We start from the raw sequence: 17,012 nt of genomic DNA on the forward strand, positions 1-17,012 counted from the left end.
AAGGTGGATACTCTGACATTTGGGTAGATTTCCTAGCTGATTTGTGTTTCTTTCCATTTGAACACTAGATGGCTTTCATGGAGCTTTTTGGAACATGAAGAAAACTCAGCCTCTGGTCATGCACACACAAATATACCTCACTGCCTATCCACACTCCTCTTCCTTTCTGCGTGCTATTGCTATTATCATACCACCAAAGTCCAGCAATGGTTTTAAAATATGTAATGTGGTCATCATGACTGGTCAGGGCACTTTCTAGGTTAAAAAAAGGAAATATAAAAAAATGATTTTTCAGAATTTCTAGTGGCATATACTACTTTAAATACAAAGCACTTTCACACATCTGATATGATCTTATAATTCTCCTATTAAACAGTTTTTAAGGCCCCATCTTGGAGAAGGAAATGGCAACCCACTCCAGTGTTCTTGCCTGGAGAATCCCAGGGATGGGGGAGCCTGGTGGGCTTCCGTCTATGGGGTCACACAGAGTCGGACACGACTGAAGTGACTTAGCAGTAGCAGCAAGGCCCCATCTCACAAATAACAAAACTGAGATGGATGGAATTTTAAAAACGGCTCTAGATAAAGCTTGGGGTTATCACCCATGCAGTCCTCTCTCATTCTTCGCAGGTGTTATGCCCAGGGATTTCACCCTGCTGAAACTGCTCCTAATCTTAGGACTAAGCGATGAGATCACTCTCTGCACTAAGGATTTTATGCTTCTTATGCAGCCCTGACATTCTGCTTTCTCTATCAGGAATCTTGGACTGTTTGATCAGGCTCCTGTACCATGACTTCATGATGAGATGGAGAAAACCGTGCCAATTTACTTTTCTCTAGGACTAAAATCATGGTCACAGAAATCTAGGATGAAATGTACTAGTAAAACTAGCTTTCATGGTAGGTCATCTTACATTCAGCTAATTTGGGATTAATTTTCAGGAGACTCCAGATAAATAAAGGTAATTAGAACTTTGCAAAACACTGCTGTAAAGTCTTAAACGATCCCTATCAGAGAGATCTGTTTTCCAGAGGCACTAATTTGCTCAAGTTGAGAACTGGCATCAAAACAGAGACATCTACCTCAAAGAGTAAAGAACAGAGAAAATAAACACCAGAAGTTCCACTTAAAATAGTCAGGTTTACAAGTTAAAGTAGCCAAGAAATGGAAAGAATGCAAGATGGTTAATAGTCAAGGAGTGTAGCCAGATTAGTTTCCAAAATTGTTTTCTGGGGGACATGTACATATTTCCCCATAAAATCTTTCATTTAGTGATTAGGTATCAGGTTCATCCACAAAATCTATCAAAACTATATTGAGTCTAAAACGGCATTTCACTTTCCAAAAGATTCCATCCTTATCCTAATCCCCGTGGAAGCCTGAGTGAACACTGGGAAATTGCAACTTAAGATCCACTGAACCCTGAGAGACTGTGGGTGGAGGTGGGCCCTCAGGGTTCAGTAGTAAACTCAATGTATGTTACTTCCGGGAGAGGAAAAAGCCATCAAACACAACAATGGCTGTTCATATATTTTGCTCCAGATACATTTTGTTGTTCCAAGGATCATCCTGTAATTTCTTGAGCAGGATCTTATGGAGAGAAGTCTGGTTGTAGAGAGCCTGTTTCAAAACTTCCTTTGTATAATACCTTACATCAGGTTGAGACATCAATTGTTCCACCTGAAGAAAAAAATGCCAGCAGTGGTTGTTTCTGTAAGTAGGGAGAGAAAGCGTGATGAACCCCACTTGGAAGAACTCACTTTTTCCTCAAGCCTTTCATTTATTTTTTCTAGTTTTACTGAGATATAATGACATACATCTGCACAAGTTTAAGGTGTTTAGCATGATAGTTTGACTTACATATGTTGTGACATGATCACTGCAATAAGTTTAGTCAGCATCCTTCATCGCATATAGATACAATCAAAGGGAAAAAAAAATTTTTTTCCTCATGATGAAAACTCTTGGGATTTACTCTTATTAATGATTTCCCTATATATCATACAGCAATGTCAGCTGCAACCATCATGCTGTACATTACATCCCAAATACTTATTTATCTTATAACTGAAAGTTAGTTCTTTTTGACTAGTTTCCTTAAATTTCTTCCCCCCTAGCCCAACCCACTCTGAAAACCACATATCTGATTTCTTTTGCTATGAGATTTTTTTAAAGATTCTATATATAAGTCAGATCATATAGTTGTATCTCTCTCTCACATATATCACTCAGCACAGTGCCTTCAAGGTCCATCCGTGTTATTGATAATGGCAGGGTTTCTTCTTTTTTATGGCTGAATATATATAGTGGAGTATTATATATCTCACAATTTCTTTATCCATTCATCCACCGATGGACCCTGACATTGTTTCCAGGCCCTCAAGCCTTTTAGAACAATGTCTCATACTTAACTGCACTTTCTTAGATTGAGTAACAAAACTACAAATCTTTCAAAGTATTCTAACATTCACATTTACTCACCAAGTCTAACCTTGGATTTCTTTTCACTTGTTTGAAAGCAGATCAATTCTTGCTGTAAGTTTTGAAAAAGAACACAGTGCTCTTGCAACAACGATGACCTTCCAAGAGGCAAGGTAAGGAGAAGAAGCAAAGCAACTGCCCAAGATGGACTGTGGCCATTAGGGAGGTATGGAATCTGGAAAATCGCTATCACAGAAAGTCATACTGAAAAGAGGTTCAGGAAAATTCAGTTTGGCACTCCATGTTTTACAGTGTAAAAACTTGCCTAGGTTAACAGGTCTCTTGGCACTCAGCTTCATTTTCACCAACTTCTATAGATATCCCATCCCCCCTGCACAGTTTTATAGGAATTGGAAGGCTCAAAACTATATTTCCTACTTTTCATCATAAACAAAAATCAGTATCAAATGAATTATCAATTGCGATGTCAACAGTAAAGCAAGCTTTCACAAGAAGACATAGGGGAAACAAGCTTTCACAAGAAAACATAGGAGAAAATATTTATGACCTTGGAGTCAGCAGTCTTAAACAGGATGCTCACAAAATAAATGGACCATAAAGGAAAACCTCTGATAAACTGAACTACATCAAAATTATGAACATCTTCATCAGAAGACATTATTAAAGGATTGAAAAAAATAAGCCACAGAGAGGCAAAGGTGTTCCTGATACATACACCCAGCAAACAGTGGTAATGAATTCACCTGCCAATGCAGGGAACACAGGTTTGATCCCTGGGTCGGGAACATCCCCCGGAGAAGGAAATGGCAATCCATGCCAGTATTCTTGCCTGGAAAATCCCATGGACAGAGGAGTCTTGGTGGGCTACAATCCATAGGGTCACAAAAGTGTCGGACAAGACTTACCAACTCAACAATAACAACAATACCCAACAAAAGACTCATATTCAGAATGGTGGTGGTGGTGGTTTAGTTACTAAGTCATGTCTGACTCTTGTGACCCCATGGACTGAAGCCCTTCAGTTTATGGGATTTTCCAGATAAGAATGTTGGAGTAGGTTGCCATCTCCTTTTCCACATACTCAGAATAAAGAACCACAAGGAACAAGAAAAATCAGATAAGCTGATAGAAAATTGGGTAAAAGAGTTTGACAGGCACTTCATGGAAGAAAATATTCAGGTGGCCAACAAACATAAAAAAATGGCGCTTTACTTGTTAGATATCAAGGTAAATAAAAATTAAAATCACAATATGATTTCAATATATTACATTAGTCTTTCAACAGAATGGCTAAAATGTAAAAGATGGAAAATATAAATTTTGATAAGGATTCGGCACATTCATTACTTTGGAAAACTGGCAATATGTACTTGAGCTAAGCGTATGCATTTCCTATAACCCAGAAATTTTAAAAAATTATTTATTTTAATTGGAGGATAATTACTTTACAATATTGTGCTAGATTTTGCCATATACCAGCATAAATTGGCCACAGATATACACGTGCCTCTCCCATCCCGAACCCCGCTCCCACCTCCCTCCCCACCCTTTCCCTCTGGGTTGACCCTGGTTGTCTTTGGGTGCCCCGCTTCATGCATTGAACTTGCGCTGGACTTCTATTTTACATATGGTAGTATATGTGTTTCAATGCTATTCTCTCGAATCATCCCACCTTTGCCTTCTCCCACTGAGTCCACCTGTGTCTCCTTTGCTGCTCCGCATATAAGACTGTTGTTACCATCTTTCTGAATTCCCTATATATGCACTAATATACAGTATTTGTCTTTCTTTTTCTGACTTCACTCTGTATAATAGGCTCCAGTTTCATCCACCTCATTAGAGCTGACTCAAACGTTTTCCTTTTTATACCTGAGTGATATTCCATGGTGTATATGTACCACAACTTCCTTATCCATTCATCTGCCCATGGACATCTAGGTTGCTTCCATGTCCTAGATGTTGCAAATAGTGCTTCAGTGAACATTGGGGTACCTGTGTCTCTTTCAATTCTGGTTTCCTCGGGGTGTATGCAGAAACTCCATTCTTTTAAATCTAGCTGAAATGCATACATGTTATTTTCATAGCAGCACTATTTGTAATAACCAAACTGGAAACAATCCAAATGTCCATCTGCAGCAGAATACATAGATTTTGTTATATTCATCCAGTGCAATAACATACAGCAGTACATGGATAAATCTCACAAAATTACTGAGAAGATCCAGTCATATAAGAGTACATACTGTATCATTCCAGTCTGTATAAGTTCAAAAATAGGCAGAATTGTTTTATGATGTTAGAAACAATCCTTCAAGGGGAACAACGACTAGAAAAGAACATAAGGGGTACTTCTAGGTGCTAGAAATTTCCATCTCCCAATCTGGGTGCTGATTACATGAGTGAGTTCACTTAGGAAAGTTCAACAAGCTGACTGATTGTGATTTGTGCATTTTTCTATGTGTCTGTTATACTTCAATAAATACCGACTTACAGTTAAAAATCACGATAGTTTTATATAAACTAGATTTTGCCAATCAGACACAATGAAGGGAGATTTGGAAGGTAAAAGGAAGACGGATGCCATTTTCCCTACCTGTTAGTTTCCCCTCCTAGGTGTTAATGTTCATGTGATATTAGAAATAATTTTCAATGGCTAGACTTTTTCTGCCTCAGTACTGCCACCACCTCCACTGGTGAGAAGTGGCTGTGGGGCTGGCAATAGTCTCCATAGCTTTCTGACCTCTAGGCTGTTGGTATGTGGTCTGGCCTGAAGTTTGAGGACAGCCTTCCTGATAGTTTTGTGATCATATTTAATTCTTTGTATTCAATAAGTACACCAGTGTACCCCACAGAACCCCAATCAATATATCAGCTAGTGTCACAACGGATGGGCAATGTAGTTAGGATTGGTTTTAAGTCTTTGGAAATAAAAATTATCATTGGCAATCTTACTACCTAGGATCATCATTCTCGTGAGAAAGTTCTGCTTTAGAGCTACCTAAATCTATTCTATTACACTGCAAAGCCATTTACTTCAGAGGATTGCTGGTTTCAGGTGTTATTCAAAAATGATTCTTAAGGCATCCTTTGTTCTCTCTTCACAAGCTCCATAATGCCAGTTCTTTGAAATTTTCTTTCATGTTCCGCAGCTCTTCCTAGCTGTGGGTGTTTGCGTACAGTATTCGTATAAGGACGGCCTATACCGGCAGGATTAACTGCCCTGTTCTTTTCGTTACACTCCCTGGTTCACACTTGCTTATCTAACCAAAGCCATACACTGCTGACTCAAGTTTAGTTTATGGTCCAAGCCCGGAATTACGTTATTATTAGCCAAAATTCCCATGGATTGAGGCAGAATTGCACAAGATTGAAACACAAAACTTTTCAGCCATAAGTAAGAGTTTTTACCTGGCTCTCCAAAACACAACAATATCTAATACAAGAGCTTATAACAATGAGAATCAGAAGCCTAAAGAGAAATGAGCTACTAAGCATAGAGGAATTATTGAATAGTGGAATTGTACAGTTAGAAGGGACTTAGAAACAGTCTATGTAAGCCAGTAAATGAAGCCCAGATCTGCACCCAGGCTTCTGTTGCTGTTGCTGCTGCTGCTAAGTCACTTCAGTCGTGTCCGACTCTGTGTGACCCCATAGACGGCAGCCCACCAGGCTCCCTGGTCCCTGGGATTCTCCAGGCAAGAACACTAGAGCCAGGATTCTAGTCAGTGCTTATTCTGAGTACTCTTGTTCCTCAAGGTGTGGTACTCAGACCAGCAGCAACAGCACCTGGGAACCTGTGAGAAATGCATAATCTCCCGCCTCGAGACCCATAAAGCCAGAATCAGCATTTTTAACAACCCCTCCCCCGCCACCAAGTGCTCTGTATACATGTTAAAATTTGAGGCAGTATAGGCAAAGGCACCACAGGCTCTTGTGCTTCTATTTAAAATCTTGCCTAAACTATATTGCATAGAAAAACCTGATCTCTTTTGGGCAAGACCTGTGTTATTATAGGTCTTGGTCTAATAGATTATTTGAATAGCTGGATTAAATGAAAAGACAAGCTCTCTCTAATGATTTCTGGAAAAAATAGAGGGCATCTGTTTGAGCTGTGCTAGTTTTTAATGTACCCATGCAGATTTTAATCTGTTAGAAAAATTAATAGCCTATTTGGTAGTAGCATGTCCTGCAAAAATAAGTGCAATAAAATGGAAGTATTTAAATGGATATTTAAACTATGCAGTCCTTGGTGATTTAGTTTTCAATTACACAAAGGTAATTACACTAGAACCCACCTCATTCACCCTTCCGTGAGAAAATGCTGGAGTGTTGTAATAAGCAATGCTGTCGGGCAATGAGTGATCTCCACTCCTTGTTGGCTAGGGCCTGGATTCGTTCGTGTTCAGCAGTTTAGGGTGTATGCTAGGAACGTAAATGACGGAGACACCCTTTGTGACCCTTCTCACAAAGGAAGCCTCGTCACTTTTAAGGGTTCATGTGAGGCCAGCGCCCCAGCCTCTCAGACTGGGGAGGGCTCACACGGCCCACAGATTCGGCTCGTGAGACAAGAGCGGGGCTGTGGCAAAGGACAGCTCCACAGCTGGGCTCCTCCTATGACCCTGGTTCTCACAGTCCTCGTGCTTCCGGGGTGCCGGTCATGCTTTATTTCTTGATCTGGATGTTGGTTTCATGAGCGTTTTCGGTTTATGAGCTTTCACTCATAAAAAATATATACGTTCCTGTGTGTATGATACACTGCAATAAAGATTCAAAAGCAGAGAAAGCTGGAGCTGCATTAAGAGCAGACTTCTATCCTGTCTCTTTCCTATTCAGATGCAGATGATCTATGTCCCTTACTTTGAGAAACACTGCCCAGAGCAATCCAGGGGCTGCAATCAGGGAAAACTGATGACCAAGCTTCATTTATGCAACCTGTGCATAGTCATGGACAAGTAAAATCAAACAAGTTATAATACCCGGTTCAGGGTGTAATATAAACACATTCTTCTGGTCTTCATAACACCCTTGGGAGGACAATATTATCTCCACTGTACAGAGAGGGCAAACGTCACCCATAGACTAGGCTGAGCCTAAAGGCCATGTCAGGTCTATGAGACCAAAGTCTATCTTACCACTGCTGGGCAGCTTGAAAGGGTAAATAAGTCACAAGGACAGCCTGAGAGTGAGAGTGATAGACAAGGAGCACTGAATTCTTTGCCAAGGTAGCAGACAGTCATTAAGGGCAGACTGCAAATAGGAACCTCCGGTCTTTTCAGAATCTTCTGGTATTACAAATGGCATTTTCTCAGAGGTAACACCTTAAGGCCACACTCAAGGGATCTCTAATTACCTGGAGGAGGTCCTATACATGTCCCAAACTTGGCTGAACATCAGAAACACTTTGGGAAGATTTGAAACATACAGATTCCCTTCTCCACCCTAGAGACTCAGTTTCAGTGTATTTGGGGTAAGGCCTGAAAGCTCTTTAAACCAGTCCAGGTAATTCTGATGATCAGCTAGGCTTGGGAACCACTAGCGTAGTCATGTTGACCAGATAAAAAGTTGGGCTTGAACTGACCTTGGTAGCAGTTCATCCACAATTCAAACAGGGGAAAGCAAAGGGCCCATTATGGTTGTTCTCAAACTAAATAAATGAAACAAAATGTCAGGTCAAGAAACAAAGTGGAATAAGAGGAAACTTGCTTTCATGAGATGGGAAACTGTGGCTAGTTTTGGCCTGCAAATAACAGGTCTGCACTGCTGTGTTCCAGGTGTCAACACTCAACTAGAGTTCAGCCCCCTAGCCTGTTCACAAGGAGAGCATCTAAAGAGTCTAAACATTTCTTTATTCTTCCTCAAAAAGTTGAGGACTTCCCTGGTAGTCCATTGGTTAAGAATCCACATGCCAATGCAGTGGACACAGGTTCCACCCCTGCTCTGGGAAGATTTTCTATGCCTCTGGGCAGCTAAGCCTGTGCAGTACAACTACTAAACCCATGCACCACAATTGCTGAAGCCTGAGCACCAGAGCCCGTGCTCTGCAACGAGAGAGGCCACCACGGTGAGAAGCCAAGTACTGCAGCAATGATGCTTCACAACCAGAGAAAGCTCAAGTGCCGCAACAAAGACCTGGGGCAGTCAAAAATAAGTAAAATCATTAAAAAATTGAGGTCTAACTGGCATATAACACTACATTGGTTTTGAACATTGTCAGCTTTTTAAAAAGTATTGCACAAAGAGAGTATACAAACTTCCATTAGTTGGGGGATGTAAAATGTACAGCATGGTGACTACAGGTAATATTGGGAAAAAACATGAACCATAAAGCAGTTTAATATTTGACCTCAATATGAAATATTTGGTCTAGACTGTTTTTACTTTGGAAGTTTAAAAATTCTGAACAGAGCGAAATCAGACTTTCTTTGCAAAATTTCAGGAGACAGTGTTGCAAAGGTAACAAGATCCAAGGGCACCTTCCCCCATAAATATATATTTATTCTATATATATATATATTTATATAGAATACATATATTATATTATAATATTATATATTATATTATTATATATATTATATATTATAATATATATTATATTATATATATATTTATATAGAATAAATATATATTGTATATTTAAACTATGACCTTGAAGAACCTAGACTTCCATTTGACCCCAGTGCTCAGTGGTGAAAGTACAGAGGTGATTTTTCCCTATCTCATCTGTCAACAAGAATAAATAGCTAAAACTGATAAGTTGATAAAGAGCTTTTTTTTAATTGGAGAGTTAATAACTTACTATAAAGTAGAATTTAATCACTGGACCTTGCTAACAACCGACATATGAATTAATTACCTTAAATCACTGCCAAGTTTAATCCCCATTCAAGTTTAAAGGAACACTTCACAGCACTCAAACCTAGAGGAAATATTTATGATGTAAATGATAGAACACAATTAAATCTATTATTCACTTGTATAAATGGGAACAAAATACAGTAAACAATAAAATAAACCTAGATAGGATTTATGAAAACCATCTCAACTCAAAACATGTTCTCATCTTAAATCCTTGTCTCATTTGAGGAAACAACCCTTGTTCCTCATTTATGAGATTAGAGTCTCATGGTTTATTTCTTTTCATGTATGGAAGTGGCATGAAGGGATCTTTTAGCCAAGAAACACATTGTGGGCCCAAACATTAGACAGATGACTGATCGCATATATTTTATTAAAAAGTTAATATTACTCTTCCGGATAAACAAAAAAATGAGGACAGAAAGGGGGAAATTAGAACACATACTCACGATTAAGACGATCCTTTGTGTGATCTCCGTTCACCAGTTTATTTAGCTTTCTATTACCCTGATGCTGGGAAAGATTGAAGGGAAAAGGAGGAGGGGACAGCAGAGGATGAGACGGTTAGAAAGCATCACCCACTGAATAGACAGGAATTTGAGCGAACTCCAAGAGGTAGTGGCGGGCAGAGGAGCCTGGCGCACTGCAGCCCATGGGGTTGCAAAGAGTTGTGTACAACTGAACGACTGCGAGCTCAGTCACTTCAGTCGCGTCTGACTCTTTGTGACCCCATGGACTGTAGCCCACCAGGCCCCTCTGTCCATGGGATTTTCCAGGCAAGAATACTGGAGTGGATTGCCATACTCTTATCCAAGGGATCTTCCTGACCGAGGGATCGAACACTCCTCTCCTCTCTTAACTCTGCTGCATTGTGAAGTGGCATGTTCTTCACCACTAGCACCATCTGGGAAGCCCCACTTAGTGACCGAACAACAACAATTCCTGTCTGGGTCTAACAGGAAAGAATGCTTTCAGCTGCAAATATAATATTTTTTCAGTTTTTATTTATTTTGGGTGTGCTGGGTCTTTGTTTATATACCGAAGACATATTCTGATGTTTATGGTGAAAGTCGCTCAGTCATGTCCACCTCTTTGTGACCCTGTGGACTACACAGTCCATTGAATTCTCCCGGCCAGAATACTGCAGTGGGTAGCCGTTCCCTTCTCTGGGGGATCGTCCCAACCCAGGGATCAAACCCAGGTTTCCTGCATTACAGGCGGATTCTTTCTTTACCAGCTGAGCCGCAAGGGAAGCCCAACGTTTATTGGATGGGGATTATATTCAAGGCCGAGCTATGTACCTTGAATGATACAGTAGGATAGAAATGTCCACAGATTCTTTCAGGAAATTCAGCTTAAATACAGACATTAGTAAAACAGGGGAACACACTCTATCAAGTGACAAAAAATGATATCAAAAATTAGGGGAGAGCTTAGGTTGCCAAAACTTTTTAGAAATCCAGAGAGGATTTTAAATGGATGTCTATTTTTCACCATCTTGGGATAAAATTTGCAACTATATGCAATGGCAACCCACTCCAGTACTCTTGCCTGGAAAATCCCATGGATGGAGGAGCCTGGTGGGCTGCAGTCTATGGGGTCTCTACGAGTTGGGCACGACTGAGCGACTTCACTTTCAATTTTCATTTTCCTGCATTGGAGAAGGAAATGGCAATCACCTCCAGTGTTCTTGCCTGGAGAATCCCAGGGATGGGGGAGCCTGGTGGGCTGCCGTCTATGGGGTCGCACAGAGTCGAACACGACTGAAGTGACTTAGCAGCAGCATATATCAAATAAACTTAAAATAAGAATTCTGACGAGCTATTCTGCACAACCGGCAAATAAAACACTGCAGGAGCCAGGACTGCCCCTGACATTTGTGAAACCAAGGGAAAGTGCAAAACAAGTTAGCATCTTGTGTCTAAGGGCTTCCCAGGTGGCTCAGTGGTAAAGAGTCTGCCTGCCAATACAGGAGATGCAGGAGATGTGCTTTCTTTTCTTTTTTTTTTTTTTTAATACTTTATTAGTAGTAGATATAGTAGTACCTCTTCCAAATTTGGCACCCTTTTCTTCAGTAATACGGTAAACTGGGTACATAATTTAAGCTAGGCCTCTGCTTCTACCTGAATTAGTACAAAATTAAGACATTATCTTTTGAGAACTAAAATTATATGACATTTTTATTTTAGGCTGCAAAAACAAAAATGAGCAAACAAACAAACAACAAAAAACTTGAAATAGGCTTGTCAAATGATGTAAATTCATCCTTTCCAGGGAAGCAGAAGGTAGATCCTACCACAAAGAAAAGATGCTTAATTAATGGAGGTTAAATTTTAAAAGTACAATTAAAATAAAAATAATGAGGCATAACTTCTGAAAATACTAGGTTTTATTCACCTCCCTAAGATAACCAATAAGCATACTATTAGTTAATAAGCTTTTCTTATAGTAACTAATGTCACTTGACATTCAAAAACCTGTTAATCTAAATTATCAGGTGTAGTCTTACTGGAAATTCTTAACCATATACTTGTCTTGACAAGTTTTGCTTTTTAAACGATGAATTGTCTTAATGCAAGTCATTGTATTTCTGTAACAAAGTAATGAAAGGCACAGCTCTTGCAAGCAAACTTAAACCCATTCAACCAGCTAAAAAAATACTTTGGTTCTTCAGGAAAAAAACTTAGCAAGACAAAAAAATCTGGTTCATTTCACAGTTCTGTTCATTTTCATAGCTTTAATCTAACAGTTACACAATAAAAATACTCCAAGAAGAACCAAATTATATGGCAATGGACAAACATGCGTGAGAGATTCTGTGCATTCGATGCAGCTGGCAGAAAAACTAGTTAAAATGCTAAGTAGAACAAATTTGGTCTTTAAAATATCAGCTCCTTTCCTTTAAAAAAAACTTCTGAGTCTACCAAGAAAATACAAAAACATAAGGCTGTAAGTAAATAATAGCTGTGTTTAGGCTATTACAGTGCAGGTTTCCTCAAGGCCACACACATCCTGCTCACTGCTGCTTGCACTCTGCTGGATTTTGATCCTTCTTTGGGTCATAGTCTGGATCATTTTCCTCATCTCCTTCTTCTTCCCCTTCCTCATCCGCTTCTTCACCTTCTTCATCATAATCATCGTCATCATCTTCAATAGCTTCTCCAGTAAAGTATAACACTGATCTTGGGATTATACGCTCACGTAAAAAGTGACCGATTTCAAAGTCTGCAGCGAGGATAGCTTCAGAATCATCATCCAGATCTCCACTCTCAGGAACTTCAGGAGGGGCAAAAAAATTAAAGAAAGAGTCATTAGAAACTGTTTTGGTCACAGTACGAACTGTCCCACGTCCCTTGTGTTTCTGTTTCTTCTTAATCGTTTTCAAAGTGACATTCTTCCCTTTTTTCCAATCTATCTGGCACCCTGTGCAACCCATAATTTCTGGTCCATCAAAAGAAAAGGGATCAGAATCATCTGGTTCTGACCTCATCCTATATGTCTTTGTCAACACTTCATTTGTGAAATATTCATTGGGTTCAAAGTGAAATTCTAAGACAAAACTCATAGGTTGACCAGCATCTGAGAACTTCACTTTAATATCTTTCAAGTGCTTCAGAATAGGTTCATCATGTTCCTGAACCATATCACTGAGCAAGTCAACATTCTTAAAAACGGTCAACCAAAACTCAGGAATTCCCTTGGGATCTTCTTTTTCTTCATCCTTTTTCTCATCTTCAATCTTGGCCTTTTCTTTCAGCTCCTCCGAAATTTCATCTTCCTCATCTGGTTTCCATTCACATTCTTCTTCTGTAGGTTCATAAATGGCATTAATGATCTCAAATCGCTTATCAAACAGAGGCTGATAAAGAACAGCATACTTTCTTTCAAGATCATGAACTTCCTCATAGAATTTGGCTTCTATCTGTGCACATTTAACTTGAAGGTTTTTGAGAGCATTCACTCGTCTTTTAACTACCCTAGGCAAGCTTTCAATGTATCCTGTCGGTGTTTCTACCAGACCATCAAGTCTTTCTTGAAGGGCTGCAAGAATCTGAGGATTTTGCATCATCTGAACAGTCAGCTGACGCGCTTTGATTTTTGTTTCTTCACCAGTTTCTTCTTCTTCTACTTCTTCAACATCATCCAAATCTTGATCAAGTTCAGACTGTTCTTTGTTGTCAATGTCTGCCATGTTGTACAAATGCCAAATATTTTCAAAAATGGCAAATTTCGTTTTCCAGCTCAGCTCTCCGGTGGCGAGCGCGGGGAGCCGAGCGGCCCGAGCTGCGCAGGCAGTGACTCAGGGCGGCGGCGGGAGGAGCAGGAGGCGGCGCCGCGAGCAGATGGCGCTAAAAAAGACCAGATGTGCTTTCAATCCCTGAGTCAGGAGGATCCTCTGGAGACAGAAATGACAACCCACTTCAGTATTCTTGCCTGGAAAATCCTATGGACAGAGGAGCCTGGGACTATAGTCAATAGGGGTCACAGAAATTTAGACATGACTGAGCAATTGAACTTATACACATCCCATGTCTAACTGTGTAAATGTTACAAATAAAATATGTTTTTTTTAACTTAGTAACTTTATCTCCCTCATGATCTCAAGACCAAGTTTGAATGGTTGATTCTTGAACCCCTTGGAGTCCTGCGGTAGGACATGGAGGCATGGGGTGAGCTGGATCCCAGGCTGAGGCTGCCCCTCTTCTGTCCCATCCCTGGCTCTGACGGAGAAGGGCCTCTCCTGAAGGAGTGTGGAATCCACGCTGTGTGTATCTCCCCTGGGGACCTTCAGGCTGAGGAGTGAGTGTACTAGCAGTGTGGTCTGCCCTTGAGAGGATGGGACCGGGGAGGAAGTATAGGCTGGCCTGGAAAGTGAGCCTGAGGTTGTTTGGGCAGGGAATTCTGGGATGGTCCAAGGTACCCAGAGTCTGGTCTAGAGGCAGTGGTCCCCAATGTTTTTGGCACCAGGGATCGGATCGTGGAAGGCAGTTCACAGACTGGGGTGGGAAGGGATGGTTTGGGGATGATTCAAGTGCATTCCATTTATTGTGAACTTTATTTTGATTACTATTACGTCAGCTCCACCTCAGATCATCAGGCATTAGATCTTGGAGGCTGGGGATCCCTGGTCTAGAGGGGATCAATGTGGGTTCTGAGTGGGTGCATTCTCTTGGCCCCAGTCTCCTCATCCAGTGGTGAGGGGCACAGCCAGGGAGGGTTAGAGCAGGGCCCTTTAAAAGCTGAAAGGCTCTATCAGCAGGATCCCGGAACATTCTGGAATGTGAGTCTGAGACACAGAATCCAGCACATACTTCAGGCCTGCTTTAGCAGGAGGAGGGAGGCCAGATCAAGCTTGTCCAGACAGGGGAGATGGATCATGCGTCACTTGCCCTGGAGGGTTCACAGAAGTTTTGTTCCTGGCAAAGCAGAACAGCCCAGGCTGGGAGAGTCTGCCGGTTTAGTTAATGATTTAAAGGGGCATTCACCTTTTTAATTTACTGGGAGACTGGACTGGGAGACTCTGGTGTGATTTTTGTCAGGGCCATTGAACTTTCTGTTCGTCCTCTTCATTGGGAGCCCTGCTACCGCATCCACCACTGTTCTCGTGGCACCAAGTGCCCATCGGCCCTGCTGCCTTCCTCTCCGCTTGTTACCAGTGTTGATAATTTCAGGAATAATCTTCATAAGTGCCCTTTACCCTTCGGTCCTCCATTCAGTCCTATTTTTTGTACTCTCCACCCAAAGTGAAATCTACCATGTACTTTCTATTTCTTCTCTAAAACAGAAGATGCTGCTGGGGAAAACTGAGAAATCAAATCCAAGACAATGTCAACCGACTGTTTCCGCTGAGCCCTCGCTACCAACAGGCAGTTGTCTGATTTTTCAATCAAGATGGGTGCTTTCCCACCGTATTTTCTTGATCTTTCCTACAATACCACTTCCTGTGTATCACTCCCATCTTGCATGACGGACGAGATCAAGATTCTATAATGTCAGCCTCCTCTCTCTGCTGCTTCTCTGCTGAGAAACATTGAAACAAGGTATTTCCTTTTCTCCTTCCCTCTCATCTCAGAGGAAGAAGGTAACCCTCTCTTTTCTAGGTCTGTTTTCTTCTTGAGTCCCAGAGTCCACGGATTCACACAGGGTCTCTTCTCTGTTTTACATCTGTTTCTCAGTGTGCCAGTTTTCTTACTTACTTTTCACTACCTCAAAACATCCAATTCCTTGGCTCCTCTTCTGCCTCTTCTCCACCATCCCCCCTCCCCAGTCTATCAGTGCCTTCCTGGCTCACTTTTATCACTATTGAGCCATTGTTCATCACTTTGAACATTTTTTTTCATAGCATAATCAATCCCGTTGCCCCTTGGTTTTTCTGCCCCAGCAGATCATCCCAGAAAATTCCAAGTCTTGGATCAGTCTACCACCAATTTTTTCAGCTTTTACTATTAATAATCCAAACTGTTAAAGAAAATCATGCAGTTATGTGGACTAGCGCCAACTGGAACTTTGGTCTCTTACTTCAGTTATACGCTCAAGAGGTAGCAGTTCTTACAGTTGTCCTCCCTTATAAGCCTCTCTCCTACTTCTCTTGGTAATAAATCTAATCTTTGGTATTCTCATTTCTACCCTTTCACTCATTTTCCTATCATCTTCCTATTTTCCAATCATTTCCTTCCTTCCTTCTTTCTTTTATATTCATTAATACCTTGGATGTGCCTTATATTCTTCTTTCTTTTCTCTCCTACCCCAGTCTAACCACATCCGGTTGATCTTCCCTCTAAAACATTTCCTAAACTCATCCTCTCCTCTTCATTTTGTCATTTTCCTTAATTCAGGCTTTCCCTGTCTCTACCTGGCCTTTTCCAACTGTCTACCTAAATGGCATTCACTGATTCTAGACGCATATCTCTCCAGTTCCTACTGAATAGTCTTCTCAGAGGGATAGTTTCTTAGGGAAAAGAAGGGTGAGTTGGGGTGGGGGAGGAAGGAAGACTCAAAGGAGAGAGAAAGACCCAAAGTTTGGGAGCCAAAGAAGGACACTGAAGGGAGAATAGAAATGCTTGCATTTAAACCCTCTCTTCTGTCTCTTCAGAAAATTTTCAGTCAAACCTATGTTGCATACCTCTTCTTTGTGGAGTTGACTTGCTTTTAAAGAGGTACAGTCAAGTGCTGAGTCCTGATTAAGGCAAAGACTGCACACATGAAGCCAGCTAGCATCTGGCCTCTATACTCAACTATTCTTCGTTCAGTCACTTACTTCTTACCTAACAAAGATTTACTGCGCTCCCACCACATGTCAGGCACATGCTAGGTGCTGGAGGGTGATCCAGACAGACAATCTTGCCTTAAAAGAATTTATAGTCTAGTGGGAGAGCAGACAAATAAACTAAGATGTGGTAAGTGCAATGACATGAGAAGTTTATGGGAGTGCCTGGAAGGGACACATCAAAGTCAAGGGTGGGAGGGAGCCAAAGGGGACTTCCCGAGGGAGTTGGCATTTAACCTGAGATCATAGGAATGTGCAGGTATTAGCCAGGTGTAGGGAAAAGATGGAGAAAATCTAGGAAGGTGAAGAAAGTTCAGAGGCAAAAGAGGGGATAGTGAGCCCAAGGAACTGAAAGAAGAGGGAAAATTGTGGGAAATAAGGTGATAGAGGTAAACAAGTTAAGAGGACAGATCTTAACTTGTAAGTCAAGTTTAAAAGTTTACACTT

At 40.9% G+C, this 17,012-nt stretch overlaps 1 protein-coding gene across 1 annotated transcript; it reads right to left on the reverse strand.

The window, feature by feature from the left end:
- Positions 1-11,445: 11,445 nt before the first annotated feature.
- LOC129538431 (nucleosome assembly protein 1-like 1) lies at positions 11,446-13,658 on the reverse strand. The gene is made up of 2 exons (XM_088830342.1): positions 12,281-13,658; positions 11,446-11,590 (listed from the first exon to the last, which is right to left on the reverse strand). The coding sequence occupies exon 1, from the start codon at positions 13,488-13,490 to the stop codon at positions 12,315-12,317; it is 1,176 nt and encodes a 391-aa protein (XP_088686468.1). The 5' UTR covers positions 13,491-13,658; the 3' UTR covers positions 11,446-11,590; positions 12,281-12,314.
- Positions 13,659-17,012: the final 3,354 nt, after the last annotated feature.

The sequence above is a fragment of the Moschus berezovskii genome, chromosome 2 (assembly GCF_049115385.1).
Source record: "Moschus berezovskii isolate FMDL1 chromosome 2, NW_MosBer_1.0, whole genome shotgun sequence".
Classification (NCBI taxonomy): domain Eukaryota; kingdom Metazoa; phylum Chordata; class Mammalia; order Artiodactyla; family Moschidae; genus Moschus; species Moschus berezovskii.

Bases quoted from the DNA above. Each gene is read 5' to 3' on its own strand.
- LOC129538431 (XM_088830342.1), bottom strand. From the start codon at position 13,490: ATGGCAGACATTGACAACAAAGAACAGTCTGAACTTGATCAAGATTTG.